The sequence below is a fragment of the Grammomys surdaster genome, unplaced genomic scaffold, assembly GCF_004785775.1.
Source record: "Grammomys surdaster isolate TR1022 unplaced genomic scaffold, NIH_TR_1.0 190, whole genome shotgun sequence".
NCBI classification, from domain to species: Eukaryota; Metazoa; Chordata; class Mammalia; order Rodentia; family Muridae; genus Grammomys; species Grammomys surdaster.
Window position 1 is genome coordinate 2649963 of NW_021604635.1, and position 17653 is coordinate 2667615.

General features: G+C 45.4%; 2 protein-coding genes and 1 long non-coding RNA gene across 4 annotated transcripts in view; 1 reads left to right on the forward strand and 2 right to left on the reverse strand.

Moving 5' to 3' along the window:
* Positions 1–6832, forward strand: part of LOC114622634 — a 24648-nt gene extending 17816 nt beyond the window's left edge. Inside the window, exons 1-3 of one of the 2 annotated variants that reach the window (XR_003711650.1) lie at positions 969–1980; positions 3781–3934; positions 6120–6832. This is a non-coding gene — a long non-coding RNA (uncharacterized LOC114622634). Of the gene's footprint in view, positions 1–788; positions 925–968; positions 1981–3780; positions 5092–6119 lie in introns of those variants that run through there. The other variant, XR_003711649.1, reaches the window with a different exon arrangement.
* Positions 1–7020, reverse strand: part of Zbtb24 (zinc finger and BTB domain containing 24) — a 14240-nt gene extending 7220 nt beyond the window's left edge. The window contains 5 exon segments of the mRNA XM_028769046.1: positions 1054–1137; positions 1913–1996; positions 2427–2594; positions 5405–6384; positions 6911–7020. Of these exon segments, the coding sequence (XP_028624879.1) occupies positions 1054–1137; positions 1913–1996; positions 2427–2594; positions 5405–6353 (1285 nt within the window). The 5' untranslated portion in view covers positions 6354–6384; positions 6911–7020.
* A 6255-nt stretch (positions 7021–13275) lies between these two features.
* Positions 13276–17653, reverse strand: part of Ak9 (adenylate kinase 9) — a 118184-nt gene continuing 113806 nt past the window's right edge. The window contains exons 37-39 of the mRNA XM_028769052.1: positions 15919–16021; positions 14278–14392; positions 13276–13478 (exon numbers count right to left, since the gene is read on the reverse strand). Coding sequence (XP_028624885.1) covers positions 13276–13478; positions 14278–14392; positions 15919–16021 — 421 coding nt within the window. The remainder of the gene's footprint in view (positions 13479–14277; positions 14393–15918; positions 16022–17653) is intronic.

The window sequence follows — 17653 nt, forward strand, 5'->3', positions numbered from 1 at the left end:
GTGGCACTTTCCACTGTTGTGTCACACTGAAACTCAAAAAATGACTTGGAACATTTTGGAATTTTGGGTGTTTCTAGTCCCAGATACTTGGATAATGACAATTAATCTGAACTAGCTTTTCTTAGAGTTAGGGAATTACTAACCTGCATTTAGAAATCAAAGTCCAAAGAGCCAAAAATTAAACTTTTTGTTTGTTTGAGACAAGGTTTCACTGTGTATCCCTGGTTGTTCTGGAGCTCACTCTGTAGACCAGGCTGGCCTTGAACTCAGAGATCTGCTTGCTTCTGCCTCAAGTGTCCAGATTAAAGGCATGCACCACCATTGTCTGGCTTAAACTGTTTTAATATACATTACTAGTAGACAACTTGACAGAATCATTAAATAATCCAGCTTAATAGAAACTGTTCCTTGGAAATCTAACAGGCTTATTTTTTAACATATACCCCTTTCAAAAGGTATAAGATAGACAATTTGAGCCGGGGAGTGGTGGCGCATGCCTTTAATCCCAGCACTTGGGAGGTAGAGGCAGGTGGATTTCTGAGTTCAAGGCTAGCCTGGTCTACAGAATGAGTTCCAGAACAGCCAGGGCTACACAGAGAAATCCTGTCTTGAAAAACAAACAAAACAAAACAAAACAAAAGATAGACAATTTGACTTCTGTGAATTTAAAATGAGTGCTGTCTTTCCTCATTCCTGCCTCGGAGGGAGGTGCTAATTTAATGCTGGGGGTGTAAATGTTGGTTCCAGAGGACAGAGCGAGGACTTGTATCCCTTTGTGTCTGCTGTAGGTCTCCTTGTCTAGACAAGTCCTTGCTGTCACCTTCAGTGCTCAAGTAGCTGAGTGTGAAGCACAGAACCAGACTGGCGGACGGACACTGTACTGTGAAACGACACGAACCTTCAGCCATCAACTGTCCTCATCAGGTGAGGAGGACTTTCCCTTTGGCTTTCATAAACTTATCAAGCTCGCAGCACATGGGCAGTGAGCAAGCACACCAGCTGCAGGCCGAGGACAGCGAGCGCATGGAGAAGGCTGCATGAGACGCATCCTACCTGTGTGTGTTCGCAGATGTTTCTTTAGCTGGGACACATCCATAAACCTTCGATGGCAGTGGCTGCATTCTGGTAGTGAGTGGCCTTGCCGCAAGGATAAAAAAAGTGTCAGTGCGTGTGTGCTCTCCCTGAACTTCTCCAGTGATCTGTGCTAAAGCACTCCCTGAAAAATAATCACTTTAGATACGGCACTTTAACAACAACACACTTGATTACTCGACGAATCTCAACTCAGTGCTTCTTGGAGAACTTCTCCTCACCTTTCTCAACACCCTTCTCGCCAAACACTGGTATGACTATTCACCTGCATGTCAATGATTTCTCCCCCACTCCCTTCGATTCTTATTAGTTAGCAGGAAGGAGAACAGGACATTTAGCAGATCTGAAGCCACAGATGAGACTTTCTTTCAAGGTGCCACTGACAACAGCCAATCAACTGAAGCCTCTTGGGCAAGTAGCACTTTTGGATATAGCAGTTCTGTGTGGTTTATATATAGTGCAAACATTAAACTGAATCTTATGGTAGTGCAGAGCAACGTGACACCCTTTGCCTTTTTTTTTTTTTTTGGATACAGTCTCAGGCATCCCAGGCAGGCCTTAAACCAGAGGATGATTTTGAACTTCTAAACCTCTTGCCTCTACCTCTCAAGTGCCAGGATACCAGATGAGTGCTCCCATGCTTAGTTATACGTGGCACTAGGGACTGAACCCAGGGCTTCATTCATCCCTATTCAGGGAGCTGCATCCCTAGCTGACTGCTTTCCATTCGCTCTGTAGGATGAACCTACTGGCTCACAAACACTTTGTATCTGCATTTCCCCAGCAGCGGAACTGTTTCCTCACCTCACTGGTATCGTACCTGTATGGACTCGATAATGGCTCTTTAGCTGTCTTTTCTGGCTGAAATATTTTCCACACTGGTCACAGGTAAAAGACTTCTGTCCTGCCAAGTGAAAAATAAAATACTTAAACCACACCAACAAACTGCAGAGAACTGGAATGCTAATAAGATAAACAACACAATGCCCAGGTTCCCATTTTTAGGAGTGATACATCTGTCTACACACCCAGAAGGCTTGTCAGAATGTGCACACCTATGCAAGGCAATAGGGAGCAGTGGAGACTGAGGTAGGACTGGAGGTTTCAATGGTCCCAAAGGAATATAAAGAAAATTCTAAACTCTAGCACTTAGGCAAAACATTGAAATGCACACTGCATGGCAGCCCAAGGCTGCTGCTGTTCAGAACAGCCTATCAGCAGATGCATATTCCTGTCTTTCAGTAACACCACGTGGTAAATGACGCTGTGCTGGGAAGACACCATTTACTGCTGGAAACGGGTACCTGGTGGCCCTCTAGTGTGAGCCTTGTTACCTGAGTGAAGGCTCATGTGCTCCAGCAGGGAGTGCTTGGTGGTCAGCGCCTTGCTGCACACGGTGCAGGTGTATGGCCGCTCCCCCGTATGCATCCTCGTATGAACCTGCAAGGAGTGCTTCTGAGCAAACCCCTTTCCACATTCATTACATTTGAAGGGTCGTTCCCCTGCAATCAAAGCCAAGAAGCATGGTGTAAGCAGGAACCTGTGCATTTTTTTCTCTTTCTTGCAAATTAAAAACATACAGTATTGAATCATTTATGTTAAATAAATATTTAGGGCAAACTTTCCAAGTGCAGCAGATAGGTGAGCTATCAGCAATAAAAGCCAAGAAAGGGGAACAGGTGAAATGAAAGCCGACAGGCGATAGCCACGAGATGCAAGCTAACTTGTAAGACTCAGCCTCTAAAGGTTTCAGAATGGCCCCACTCCTGGAGAGGGTGAAGTACACGGGATTTAGAGGGAAGGCCGTCCCTTCCTATTCTCTCTTTTCCATTCCACACACCAAGAACACAAATGTCTCCCACTCACCACCAAAGGATGATGGAGACTGTTCTCTGAAGAGAGTAAAGGGTCTTTGGATTAGAGGTTACCTGGGCAGCTAACTGGAAAGTCAAATCTCTTTGGGGATAAGGAGAACCCTCTTCCTTAGACATGGCAGCCAGGCCTAGCGCCTCTAGGGAGGAGAGTAGAACCATATCTCCTGGAAGCAGCCATAGATGCCCAAGGCAGGCATGAGTAACGAGGAAGTGGGGTCCACCACATCCTGCCAGAGCCGCTGCTGCTTTACAGGCTGTCTTCATAGCCACAGGAATGCCAACAGCTTCTAGTGCCCTAATCTTACATATGATTAAATGAGTGGTATAAAAAATAGCACTGCATTTGAGAGATGGCTCTGTCTTGTTGTGTTCCTAGCACCAAGAGGGTGATACCCAACCATCTGTAACTCCAGTTTCAGGCCATCTAATACTCCCTTCTGGCCTTTCTGGGTACCAGGCATATAGATGATGCACACACATACATATATTCATACATGCAGGCAAACATTCATACACATAAAGAAATCTTTACAGCCAAGGAAAGCCTCTAATAGTGGAGACAGACACCTGGACAGGTAAGGAAAAACAGCTTTGTGTAAAGATCAAGTACATGGGGCATGGTGGCACATGTCTGAAATACCGGCATTTGGGACGCTCAGATCATGATTTCAAGGTCAGACTGCTATTTAATGAGATCATGTCTCAAAAAAAAAAATTACACTGGGGTTGGGGGATTGTCCAAGGAAGCACAAAGCTCTGGAACGGAGATATAGAAAACCTTCGGGTTTTTGGTTTTTTTTTGTTTTTTTTAAAGGTAGAAATAGCAAACCCAGAGGCTAAAAAGTATGGCGACAATCTCCCAGAAAATGAAGCAAAAACAGAGTGCAGGTGAACGTGAGGAGGTTACGAGCCGGTCAGCTCAAGCAGCAACAGCAGCGTGCGTGGGCAGGAAGAAAAACAACACCACGGTAAAACAGTGTGTGTGGAGTGATTGAACACAGTCTTCTGGAGTGAGAGCTTTCTGACGTACCTGATCTATACCAAAGAAAGAGAACACGCATTCTAAGGCTGACTGCAAAGGTTTAGAAACCAAGAGGGATAAAGGGAAGATTCGACAAGCTATTTCCTTAATTATGTTTTCTGAACAATATAATGTTTTTTTAAGTTAGGCACCACTTGGGTAAAAGTAGCTAAAATGCAATCTAGTATTAGGATCCATTAGTTACAGAGCCCCATTAGAAAAATAAAATAGAACCCACTACAGTTCAATATGTATTTGAGATTTTGTTCTGTTCAAAGTATCATAATTGAGGTTTTTAACATGCACAGCCCCTGGGGAGCTCTTTCCCAGCCAGCAGCTCATGTACCCCAGGCCTGCCTTGCAGCCAAGGATGGCCCTGGACTTCAGCTCCTCCTGTCCCCACTTCTGCAGTGGCACAGAACACGCCACCTCGCCCAGTTTCTGTGGTGTGGGGAGGGAAGCCAGGGCTTTGTACATACTAGGCAAGCACTCTGTCAACTGACCCACATCCCTGGGAAACTTCAAACATGGATAATCCAGACAAGTAAATCAGGAGCCTGGGTGTGGGACGCAGGAAGCTGTCGCTCTGCAGGTAGATCTAACACCCAAGCTGAGTCACATGACAGCAAGAGGCCAGCAAAGAGAAAAGTTAAAACCCCAGCCCTTATACTTAAGCTCGCAAGAGACGATTACAGCGTACCTGACAGGGTGAACTGAACATCTCAAGAAAGGGCTCAAAGATTTCCTGTAGAGATTCACTGTCCAATACGGTAGCCACCACACATATGTGCTTATTAAAACTTATGTTAACTAAAACAAATTAAAATTCAGTTTCTCAGTCTAGCTAGCTATAATTCAGGCTGGGCATACAGCTCAGTCGTAAACTGCTTGTTCGGCATGCATATATACCCTGTGTGCCGTGCCCAGTACTGTAAGAGGAAAAAAGGTCTGTGTGTTGTTGGTGGCTACCCTACAACAACCACACCATGGCGAGCACAAAAGGCATTTCGATCACAAGGGGGACTAATGGCTAATGCTGAGTCAGAGACACCCAGAAGGAGAAGATATTCACAAGACGGCTAAACTATAAAGATGTCCATAGAACAGAGCAAGAGAATGCTTCCGCAAAGATGAGGAACAGTCCTGAATCAAAAGGCAGGAGGTGCTTAATAACTTGGTAATGTAAAAACCCCAGGGCTCTAAATCAGGCTTGAAGGGTCATGGGTGAGCCTGCACAGACAAAACCATCTCCTCATCTGTACATTGGAGATATCACCTACTGTGGGGCTATGAGACCTAAACACAACATGAAGGCTTTACTGCCATGCCTATCATGTAGGAACTGAACAATAAATAAGTCACGACCACAATTCCAGATTCCCCAACTGATCGCACCAAGTTTGGGGAGCGTAGTTACCGGTGTGGCGTCTCTGGTGGATTGCCAAGAAGTGATTATATTTAAAGACTCTGTCGCAGTCTTTACACCGGGCCTCAGGGCCACTGGAGCGCTTTTTTCGTCCACAGATCCTCTTGGCTGTACTCTGGTCATCTTCATCTCCAATAAGCTTGTAATCTTTAAGCTTGACAGACCTGCGGATCCTCCGCTTGCTGTACCTACTCTGGCTATCCTGCCCATCCCGAGCCTTGGGGTCCGAGTTCTCGTCCTTTTCGGCTGGCATCTCTCCCGCTCTGCCTGGCTCACCAGCAGGCTCTGCCTCCTTTTCTTTTGGAGTCTGCTCCCTCAGTTTGACACTGTCTTCTTCTTTACACACGAAGTTTTGTCTATTCTGAACTGAATTGTTAACTCTTAGCTGCGTCTCTCCCTCTGCGGCTAGTTCTGATTTCCCTTCCTGCAAACCACTGGTTTTTCTTGGCCTTCCCCGTTTCCGTTTTAGAGGGTCATTCTTCTTATTGGAAATAACAACCACTGGAGTACCTGTGCAGCTCAAAGCCGGTGGCTTTGGAGAGCTATGGTTATTCTGGAAGTCTGTGTAAGCCTTTACCAGGTCATAGACTTTTAAGAATTGAGCAGTAGCCAGGATTTGTTCTGTCGTTTTGTCACTGGCATGTAGATAACCTGTATAGATAAATTCTAGCAGGATACCAAAAGTGTCTGCAACCATGCCTTCCAGCATATAAATGGACTGGCCAATCTCGCCCTCTTCCGCAAACATCATTGAGAAATACTCGCTACTGGCAGCAAGTAAGGCTTTATGGGCTCGGAAATGCACATTCTCCACGATTAAAGTAATATCACAAAGAAAGCCCTTCTTCCTCTGATCCTCAAGACTAGCCAGGACAGTGTCACTGTGAGTGTCTGAGTGTACGACAAGCTGCCCAGAAGGCTCCGGTGTTGTGTCTGCCATTTTCTCCAGAAGACTCTGACGAGGCTTCAATCTGAAATAAGAAAACAATGTTTATTTAGGAAGAAGTATTGTCTAACAAGACTGTTCGTGCGTGCTCCAGCTGTCACAAGCCAGTTTTGCCATTACCACCTTCTAAAATCTACTTAGAAAGCCAAGCCTTGGGTTCCTCCCCTTGTTGCTGCTACCCTGATGGATGGCTCTCTAGTTCCCACATAACATCCTACGGTCTGGAATTTCCTCTGGAATTACAGAATGGAATCAAAAGTCTGCACGGCCCTCCCTTCCATTAACTTTGTAATTAAACTTTCAAAGTGTGGCGGCACAGTGTTGGAGTTGGGGCCAAGCTGCCGCGATGCTACACATGAACAGCTGTTTCGTCTGTGGGAACAAATACGAGAAATACGGGAACGAACCCACGCAAGGGAGATCTGCGGGGAAACAACGCACGGCTGCAGAGGCCCCGCTCTGGGCAGCAGCGGTGCCCGGAGCGCCGACCCAGGCCTGGGTCCCGCGGGCGTTCCAAGGCTCCGGGCCGAGCCCACCGGCCGCGGACCTACCTGTCAGGGCCGCCCGGCGGGGTCCTGCTACGGTCAGTCCACCTCGCTGCCCAGAGGGCGCTAACCGGGCCTGCCGCCGATCCACGCCCCCGCCGCCACTACGCTCTAGCTCAGGGTTCTCAGCCCCGGGTCAACCCGGAAGCGCGCACGCGGCGCCGCATCACGTGACCGCGGAGTCCCGCCCCGGGGGCGGGCTTTGCTGTGGAATCCGGAAAGGGACGGTCTGGTGCGGAAACCTGCCAATCTGCGGAAATTGACCTCCAGTTCCACAGCCGTCTTTTCCGTGGACACCTTGTAGACCCCAGGTCCGCTGATTAGATGGTGAGCATAAAGACGGCGGTGGCTTCAGTCACACCTTATCAGCAGATATGTGCCTCCCGAATGAGTCTCTCCTCTGCCTCCTCTCCTCCCCAAGTCACTCATCCTCAGCGCCTGGTTACCACCAGTGCCCACCTGGTAGGGTTCGAAAGCGCTTAGTGCCTGGCTTGGCTACTGTGACTGAAATGACCGCGGTTTTTATTTAGATTTCCGGCACTTCTAAGAGACTGTTGAGGGTTTCAGTTGTCTCAGGGCAGTGTTGTTCCCTCTGAGACCTAGGAGTATGAGAGAGTTCTTTAAATACAAACCTGGGTAGCATCTGCTGTGGCTCTCCTGTGTTCTGGATTGACGCTCCTAAGCCTCACTCAGATTCCTTCGAGACCTACTTCCAACTGTGCCAGCAGCTTCCGCTCAGCGTTTATGCAACTCTTGTACCTAATTATTTCTACTTCGTCCACTTCCAGATTCTAAATTTGCCATCTATATGTATTATCCACTATTTGGAAACTAAAGATGGAATTACCAGCCAGACTCTTTCATTCTTACTAATTTTTATTAAAAGCAGCTCAAGCCATAGTTTCCCGCTCTAAGGTTTCCCCTTTACCCGGACCTGCCTCTGAATACTTCAGATTTGTGGGCATCCGAGTGGGATGTCGGGAGTTCTGTTTGACTTCTGCACTCCAGAAGGAACAAGAGTGGTTGTGGGGTTGGGGATATTGCGAAGTGACAGAGCCTTGGGTTCGGCCTTCAGCTTCGAGAGAAAAAAAAAAAAAAAAGAAGGAACAAGGGTCAGTCTTTCGACTTAGCTTTCACATAGGTTTTTGTTTGGTTTTCTGCTGAAAGAATTGCAGTAAAAACACTGCAGTTAAAACTCCACAGAGGCATAATTAGATCAAATTTACCAAATGATCTGCTATTTAAATGAGAAAGCTGGTAACAGTGTCACTAGGAGCTGGTCACCAGGAGCCAGTCTGAGGAAGATTGCTGGAAAGGGCTGGTTGGCTAACAAGGCTGAGGTGGCCAAACCAAATGTGAGATGCATGCGGCTAGACAACTGTAAAGATACAGGTTAATACAACAAAAACTAACAAAATTTAAAATGCTAAAATTAGTTTTTTGAATTTTGAAGAATTTAAAATGTCAGCTCATAGCAAGAATCTAGTGTTGAAGATATTGATGGTAATATCACTAGAGCATAGATTATACACTTTTATGAGTAAGATTGCTTGATAATAGAGGAAACAGTGAAATAAGTGGGTTATCCAGAATTTTTCTTTTTTCTTTTCCATATCTAATCTCCATTATTCTACTGCTTCCCAGCTTGGAAGGGAGAGAGAAAGAGAGAGAGAGAGGGAGTGCGAGTGGGCGTGATCTAGAGAGAGAGAGAGAGGAGCCTATATTAACAGAGCCTCCTGTCCCCTGCCCCCTGATGGATTGGGTCTGTGGAGAACTTGACAGGAGGAAGGAGAAGGCTCATCATTAGCTGGCAGATGACGGCTAGTGGAAGTCCTCTGTGGCAATGAAGGGTAACAGAACCTCTGTGAGGCCTGGGATGGTCAGCTGACATCTGCTGAAGAAGCTGTAGTCCAAGGGCCATCATGTTCCGGGACTTGAGGGAACAGAAGGACAATTTCAGTGTTCAACGGTACTAGCACAGCCTTATAGCCCCACCCTCTCTTCCTCCTCCCCACTCTGTCTTTCTCTTCCTCTTCTTCCTCTTCCTCTTCTTCCTCTTGTTCCTCCTCCTCTTCCTCCTCCTCCTCCTCCTCCTCCTCCTCCTCCTCCTCCTCTTCCTCCTCACTAATCCAGTAGTGCTCTTGTTTCCCGGCCCCTAACCTTTGTACAATACTCACATGATATATATTGGCTTTGAAGAAAAATTAATTCAGACTGGGAAGACTCCTAAGAACATACACAATATGCACTTGCTTTTGTACTGAGGGCTTTTCAGCATACTGTAACACAGGTTTGATGGACTTGGAATGGTTAAAATTTTTGAATTTGATTTTTTTTCTCTCTAATTTCACCTGTCTTGATTCTGATAGGTCATTTAATTTGGATGTTACCACTTGGAGAGAATTGTTTTTCAAACCACCCCCAAAATGTTTAGAGATGTATCTTTCTCTACTCAGTTCATTTATAAAAGCAGAAAACCAAACCAAACCAAACCAAACCAAACCAAACCAAGCCAAACCAGAAACATCATCCCCAGTTCTCTACTTGATAGAATTGTTTGAACTTCCTCCCTTTCACCATGAGTGTATGAGATTTTAATACATTTACTGAGTTCAGTATATTTTCAAGTGAATTGAGAATGAAATAAGAGGTAAATTATACAATTTAAAGTATTCAAAACTATAGAATGTGTTCCTTTGAGTTTTGAAGTGGTTGTTCATGTCGGCTCACAAGCATCCATAGCTCCAGTTTCAGGAGATTCAGTGTTTTCTTCTGACCTCTGAAGGCACCAGGCATGTGTGTGGTGCAGTCAAAATGCTCACACATGTAAAGTAACTAAATGTAACAAAATTAAAAATGTAATGTGTAGGAATTTGATCCGATGATGTGTAATAATTCTGTGGTAGGCTGTCTGACATGCTGTGAACGGTGCCTGTCTGTACCTCTCCCGTCTAAGCCTCTGCATGTCTGCAGCTGCATTTGCATGCGTGTGCATTTGCACGCGTGTCTGGGACCACACTGGGCATCCTGGGAGATTCAGCCTCCCGTGCTTGAGTCCCCTGAAGTCTGATGAGAGATGTATTTACTCAGAGGGAAGAGAGAAGAAAGGGGAAGCATGTGGGGTTTGGGTCCTGGCAAGGCTCAGTGACATCTTCCTGAGAGAGAGAGGACAGTTGTCTACACCTGTGCTGGATTCAGCATCTCCAAAACAGTGGCAATGGAAGTATTAAAACTTACAGGGTCATCTTTGAGGTCATCTCAGAGAGAAGCTACAGAACCTCCCTTCCCCTTTTCTGTCCCAAAAGAGGAAACAAAGTCTTAATAGCTCTGTGATTGGTCTTGCTGCTTCTTTCCTGGCAGACTTGAACTCTAGACAAACCCCTGGAAAGTTGTTTAGTGGTTGCTCTACAGCCTGAAAGAAACTTGCTCACCCCCCATAGGTTCATATAATTTTTTGCAGTTATCACAGAGCTTTAAAAAAATCTAACAAACTGCCGGGCAGTGGTGGCACACGCCTTTAATCCCAGCACTTGGGAGACAGAGGCAGGAGGATTTCTGAGTTCGAGGCCAGCCTGGTCTACAGAGTGAGTTCCAGGACAGCCAGGGCTACACAGAGAAACCCTGTCTCGAAAAACAAACAAACAACAAACAAAATCTAACACACTAACAGTACAAAATTAAACAGCATTTTGAGTTATTCCCACTGAGGAAGATGAGGCATGATTGTCAGAGCTTGATGTCACTCTAAGATCTAGGACAAAGGAAAAGTGTGAAACTAAGCAACGGAAAAAGCAATCACTCACTCACAATGACCCCATAAGCCAAACTTTTAAAGCCTTTACACAACTCCATACCCAGACCCCGTCATTGGGTACCCACCTTTGCAGAGCATCTTTTGTCTCACCGTAGCCTCCTCTGTGTGTACGCTGCATTGATGAGTGTGTGGACCACCACCCTGGTATTTCTTTGGTATTCAAGCTGAGTCCACTTGGGATGGCTATGGGTTCCTAATCCCAGTCTCAGGTTCAGGGGGACTGAGTAGGATCCAAATTAGCAAACTTAATCCCCAGTCAAGTGATGTTGCCCTGGGGAATGTGAGATGTTTCTTAGAGGTCTCCAAAATACTTGGAGCCACTCAGCTTGGGCTCAGAATATGGCTTAACTGCTGAAGGATGCCAGTATACCCACTGGCTGAGGAGGCGGCGCGTGGAAATCTAATTAGAAATGAAAAGGCCAATAAAATGTAGTCTGGTGGTGAGAAAATGGTAAATGACAGATACTAAAAAGTCAGATATGTGGGCTGTGTGGCTGGAGAGATGGCTCTGGAGTTAAGAGCACTGGCTGCTCTTCCAGAGGACTTGAATTAGATTCAGTGCCCATATGATAGCACGCAAATCGTCTGCAATTCTGGTTCTAGAGTATATGGCACCCTCAGATATATATGCAGGCAAACTAGAGAGAGAGAGAGAGAGAGAGAGAGAGAGAGAGAGAGAGAGAGAGAAAGAAAAGAGTAGGTGGTACTTAAATCCCCAGAAAAAAATTTTTGCAGTCAACTCCCAGTTTTCTTATACGGTTTAGGGAATTTTCTTTTTTTTCTCTTCCTCTCCCCTTTTCCTCCCCTTCTCCCTCCCTTCTTCCTCTGACCTTTTTTCCTCTTTTTTCTCTTTCTCCCTTTCTTCCTTCCTTTCCTTCCCTCCCTTCCTTCCTCCCTCCCTCCCTCCCTCCCTCCCTTCCTTCCTTGAACAGTGTTCCCTGTAGCCAGGGCTGACTTTGAGCCTGGACTGCTGTTAGGTAGCCAAGGATGACCTTGAACCAGTACTGGGATCTCAAGTATGTGTCATGCCTGGTTTTTATGAGGGGCTGGAGTTGGAACCTAGTGTTTCCTGCATATGAGCTAAACATCTTCTGGTCAAGTGACATCCCCAGCCCGGCATTCTAGCTTTTGTTTAAGAGTTATTATATTAAATCTCTCTCTCTCTCTCTCTCTCTCTCTCTCTCTCTCTCTCTCTCTCTCTTTCTCTCTGTCTGTCTGTCTCTCTCTCTCTCACACACACACACATGCACGTGCACGCGCGCACACACACACACACACATATGCACACACTTAATTTTTTTAAAGATTTGCTTTGTTATTTTAAATTATGGGTATGTGTGTTTATCTGTGCATGTGAGTACAGTACCCTCAGAGACCAGAAGGGGGCACTAGCTCCCTGAAACTGAAGTTCTAGGCACTCCTAAGCTGTGCTGATAGTAGGGTGCTTTCTGAGCCCTCTCTATGGCCCTACAGTTTTTGCTAGTTAACATTTTAGCTGTTTTATACAGCTGCTAAACATTTGTCCATATTTTAAGAACTCGTTCAAATCTAACTTAGTTCCTGCCCCCATAGTCTTTTGACATATTTCATAAAAATCTGCATTTCCTCTTACAACCCTGGTAACTTCTAGCTTTAGAACCATATATTAAGTATATATCAGGGAAGAGTTAACAAAGAGGGAAGCCTGTCTTTTGCTACAGATTTCAGTTATTTTGTTGGGAAAATGACAGTGTCTTATGTTCAGAAAATATACAATTTCTTATGTAAAAAGTATGACCAAGATTTCTAGTAGTTTTATCTCTTGAAGCTTTCTAATGTTTAATGGGTAATTTTCTTTAACAGAGACTAGTTTTCTACTGAAAATGTGAAAGAAAAGAAAGAAAGAGAAAGGAAGGAAGGAAGAAAGGAAGGAAGGGAGGAAGGAAGACAAGGCCAGGCATAGTAACACACACCTTTTTTTTTATTGACCTTACATCCCTATCCATGCCCTCATCCTAGTCCCCCTCCACAACCCCTCCGTTTCCCCCTCTTCTTCTCCTCTGAGAGGGAGGAGGGCTTGCTCCCCTTGTAACCTTCAACCCTGGCCCACAAATCTCTGCAGGGCTAGGAATGGCACACACATTTAAACTCAGCAGTAGGTAGGCAAAGGCAGGTGGAGCCCTGTGAGTTTGAGGCCAGGCTGGTCTGCCTAGTGAGTTCCAGGATAACCTAGGCTGTGTGGAGAGACCCTGTTTCAACTTGGCCTCCCCGAGCAAGAGAAGAAAAAAAAACAAAAGAAAATAGGTTTAGTCCGTATTTTAATATCTCATATGGAATGTCTATTTTGTGGGAACATGAAATTCAGGGAATAAAACAGGAATAAAGGTGAGAGCCGTATGGATACTCAGAGGGTCACCCTTCCTGGTTAGGCCTTTGAATCCATCTGAGGCCCAGTACCTGCACAACATCAGGCAGGAGGGAAATACACTTCAGAAAATGCAGGGTATTAACTCTGCTTCCTCAATCCCCTCTGTCCCTTGGAGACTTCTGGGATTTGGATCTCTGTAACCTAAGCAAGCTACCCAGTAACTGGGTCTATGTTTTTCAAGGACAAAAAGGTCTGTAGCTTGTGATCGAAGTCGATGGCTCTGAACTGTGGCTCCTTGTACTTCCGGGTCATCTTGGAGCTGAGGTACGTTATGAGTTCACATCTTTCCACAAACTGCTCCATCTTCTTCTTATATTTTTTTCTTGAATATTCAGAAGCCTTGGGATTAAATGCTGTAGAAAATGCCACAGAGTTGTGAATGTTTTCTGATAGGTGGTTAGCAAGCCATTCTACAAAGGAGAGCTTCATGTGTAACTAGACCTCACCCAGCTGAGGGAGTCCCATCCCACATAGGTTAGGTTAGAGGGCTGTCTATCTTAGATCATAATTTTCCGGTTCACTTTTCTCTATGGCATGGATTTTTGAGTGCTGATTATATTATTTATTACCCTGGTTTTTTTTAAATTACATTATTAATTTTATGGTGCTAGGGATTGAACCTAGGGCTTTACATACGCTGGGCAAGTTCTCTGCCTCTGAACTACATCCCTAGAACTCTGCATTTGTTTGAGAGATGGTTTCACTGTGTAGCCCTGGCTGGCCTAGAACTTGCTATGTAGACCAGGCTGCCCTTGAACTCACAGAGATGTGCCTGTCTCTGCCTCCCAAGCATTAGAATTAAAGGTGTGCACCACCATGCCTGCTTTAAAGTTTTGTTTTTGAGACAGGGTCTTACTAAGTTGTGTGGGCCGTGCTAGAGCTGACTCCAGAGCCCAGGCAGGCCTTGATCTTTGTAATCCTCCTCAGGCTCCTGCTGGGCTTTTACAGGCCTGCACCGTGGTCCAGTGCACAGTCCTTGATTTAAAAACTGGGGATTTCAGTTTTGATACTTTCCTGTAGATTTTTACCCTGTATTCCATTGGTCCCCTCCCATGCAAGAAGATAATCAACCCAGTTTAACAGCCCTGTCTACCCATGTGGTACAACCCGTGCTGAGCTTTTCCGAATGGGGCATCATTTCGGAAGGCGTACCTTTGAGATGGAAGGCTATGTAAAGGAGCACGGACCTCCTCACGCTTAGGAAGGGGAGCTTGGGCTTCAGGTTCCCTGCCGCATTCATTGCCTTGATCAGGGAAGTTGCTGTCCCCTGCAGGTAAGAGACATTTAAGTCAGTGTATTCGAGTTCAAGGTCATTCCTAATGCAGATAGATAAAAGCCTTTCTGTTCATCAACTAGCCTTCCTAGGATGGGGATGATTAGATAACCATCTAGTCAACAGGAAAGAAACACACGACATTTGATGAAGAAATGAAATATAAACGGACATAATGCCGGCTGGTGGTGGCCGTATGTCTTGCCATTAAGAAAGAAAGAATTGTCTTGACTCATCTATCTGTGTGGTCAGCACTGGGGGCCTGCCTCCTACTCTGTGTTCTTGGCCACATGATGAGCAGTCCCAGAGGCCACAGTGTTACTGTGGCCAAGTTCCTAAAGCCATGAAGGTAAAGAGGCCTTGTAATAAAGCAGGCCTTCTAAGAACACGCCTCCCCGTGGCGGGATCTTCCTTGGCATGTTGGCAGTGAGCCCGTGGAAGGCTCGCTTTGCCTCCATTTCTCCTTTCTGGTTTTCTTTCAGAATTTTTTGAGGCATTCTTGCTATGTAGCTCAGGTATGTGTCGTTGAAGGCTAACTTTCTAGGGAAACTGACAAAAATTAAGTGCGTAAGAAGTTGTGACAAAGTTGTAAAACTGAGTTTTTGACATTTATTTTGCAGGAAAAAAAATAATCATAACTTAAGAAGGCTAGTGAGATGTCCCAGTGGGTAAAGGTTAGAAGCCTGTGTAAAACTGGAAGGAGAGAACCGAGTCTGCAGAGTTGTCATGTGACTTCCACACATGCCATGACACATGTCCCCCTTGTGCACACCGAGTGCATACACATGCACATGCACATGGCAGTATATACACAGACACAAATAATAACTTAAAAATTAAATAACTTTGACATACTATTTGACTGTGGTAAATTTTACTACCTTTAAAAACAACTAAATCTAGATGAATAAAATGTGATTTGAACAGACAGTTTAATGTGGATTTGTTTTGTATCTCACCTATCCTGGTACCGTGACTTAACTCTTTTGAGGAGTAATTTAACCTTTGGGAGGGCAACGCAACATTTCAAAACATTAAAAACAAACTAACAAACAAAACCCAACAACACTAAAATTAAAAAAAGAAAGAAAGAAAGAAAAGAAACTAAACTATACATCCAAATTACATATAAATAGGCTTAAGACAGTCCATTCTCCTTTCCTATGGTGCAGCTCCAAGCATTAAATATAGGAGATCCCAGACTTTATGTTAACAGCCATCTATAAATGAAGAGTGGTTTACAACTTAAAATCAGAAAACTGGGCTGGAGAGATGGCTCAGTGGTTGAGAGCACTGGCTGTTCTTCTAGAAGTCTTGAGTTCAATTCCCAGAAAACCACAAGGTGGCTCATAACCATCTGTAATGGGACTCTCTTCTGGTGTATTCATATATATAAAATAAATAAATCTTAAAATCAGGACACTTTGGCCTGGAACCTCACTGTATTAAAAGTGGAAGTTACTATTAGAAGACACCCTTAGTTCTTGTAACATGTATCATAGAAAGCCATGCAACAGAACCTGTTCCAGATACCCAGGCAAAGGAAGACTGGTGAGGTGGATGGATTCCTTTAGCGGGGGGAGTTTGCGAGGAAGCTTCTGGTCCCAGTATTTCATTGGCAACCTAAGAATACAAAGCTGTTAGCCACATGCTCACACAGGTTCATCCTGTGCGTACAGACACAAGGATGAGACACATGCTCACACACATTCATCCTGTGCGTACAAACACAAGTATAGACAAAGCTCACTGCTTTACCTCCTGGAGGAAATTATACACGGAGGAAGATTAGGGGTCCTAGAAGTTTCTTTTGCTTTTTGATTTCACACAGCGTCTCATGCAACCCACTTTGAGCTAAGAGCAACTTTGAACTCCTAATTCTTCTGCTTCTATCCTGAGTCCAGGGAGTGGCCACCATACCTAGGTCTGGGGTCCCAGCCTTGATCACCTATTTCAGACATTGTAACTTGCACAGCAACTATATAAAACCTTTTTCATTTGTCACAAAATTTGAATTATTATTATTATTATTATTTTTTGGTTTTTCGAGACAGGTTTTCTCTGTGTAGCCCTGGCTGTCCTGGAACTCACTCTGTAGACCAGGCTGGCTCGAACTCAGAAATCTGCCTGCCTCTGCCTCCCAAGTGCTGGGATTAAAGGCGTGCACCACCACTGCCCGGCAAAATTTGAATTATCTTAAGCGGCACCGTCATCCCAAAGATACCTGTGCTCAGGACAGGTAGAGGACCTGTCCTGATAGAGGACACCAGAATGGAGCTTCCTCCAGCGGCTGCTGGTCACCGTCAGAGCCAGACTCAGGGTCCGCCTCCCAGCTGGTACCTCCTGTCTGAGAGCAGTCTGCACCCTTCCTCTGAATCCGAGCTATACTCTGTTGTGGGTCCCTTACTGTGGCTGCTTTTCTCTCTTCCCGCCTCTTGGCACATCCTTATTAGAGCCTTCCAATGCAACTGCATTTCAACATTCTCAGAATTCCCACATAAAGAAAAGAAAAATACCAGAATGTGCTAACCTGTAAACTCAGATCTCAGGAGACAAAAAGATGCTAACCTGTGCTACGGAGTACATTCTAGGCCAGCCTGGGTTATAAGAATGAAATCTGGTCTCAACAACAAACCAACCAATCAACCAGCCCCACCCTCAACCCCCACAACTGGGAACCAAACATAGTAAATTCACCTTCTCACTTCCAATCCTGCATCTCTGCCAGCAACTAACACCTCTCACTGTTTAGAATTACGTTTCTTCAACCCTGAGCCTTTCTAGCTCAGGCACATGCTCTGTTTACACACTCTTTTCTTTTTCTTTTGAAACCAGACGTGAATGTTTAAAATCATAAAGTTTAAAGGGATTTGGTTTCCGGAAAAGCTGGATGGATGGTTGGAAGCAGTGAGCACCAATTCTGTTGTTTCTGGTCTGACTCACTTTCCTTTGCCACTGTCCCCCTGGCTGCTGCAGCTGTCTGCTCCTCTGGGTAGGTCCTGAGCCTCCTCACTCCTCCAGGCTCCCTCAGTTCCACTCAGCAGCACTTGTCAAGACGCCCCGCCCCCATCCCCTGTATCAGGCTGTAAGCTCAGTCTCAAGTGTCAGCCATAATCTAGCTTCACTTCCCAAGGCTTCCTAGAAGGTTCACTCCCCCGGTCTCTGTCTCCTTCCCCTCTGTGGTTGTCCTCTGACCATGTGTGGTGGTGGGAGGGGGGTTTCCGGTGGCAGAGGGGAGGGGGGTTTCCGGTGGCA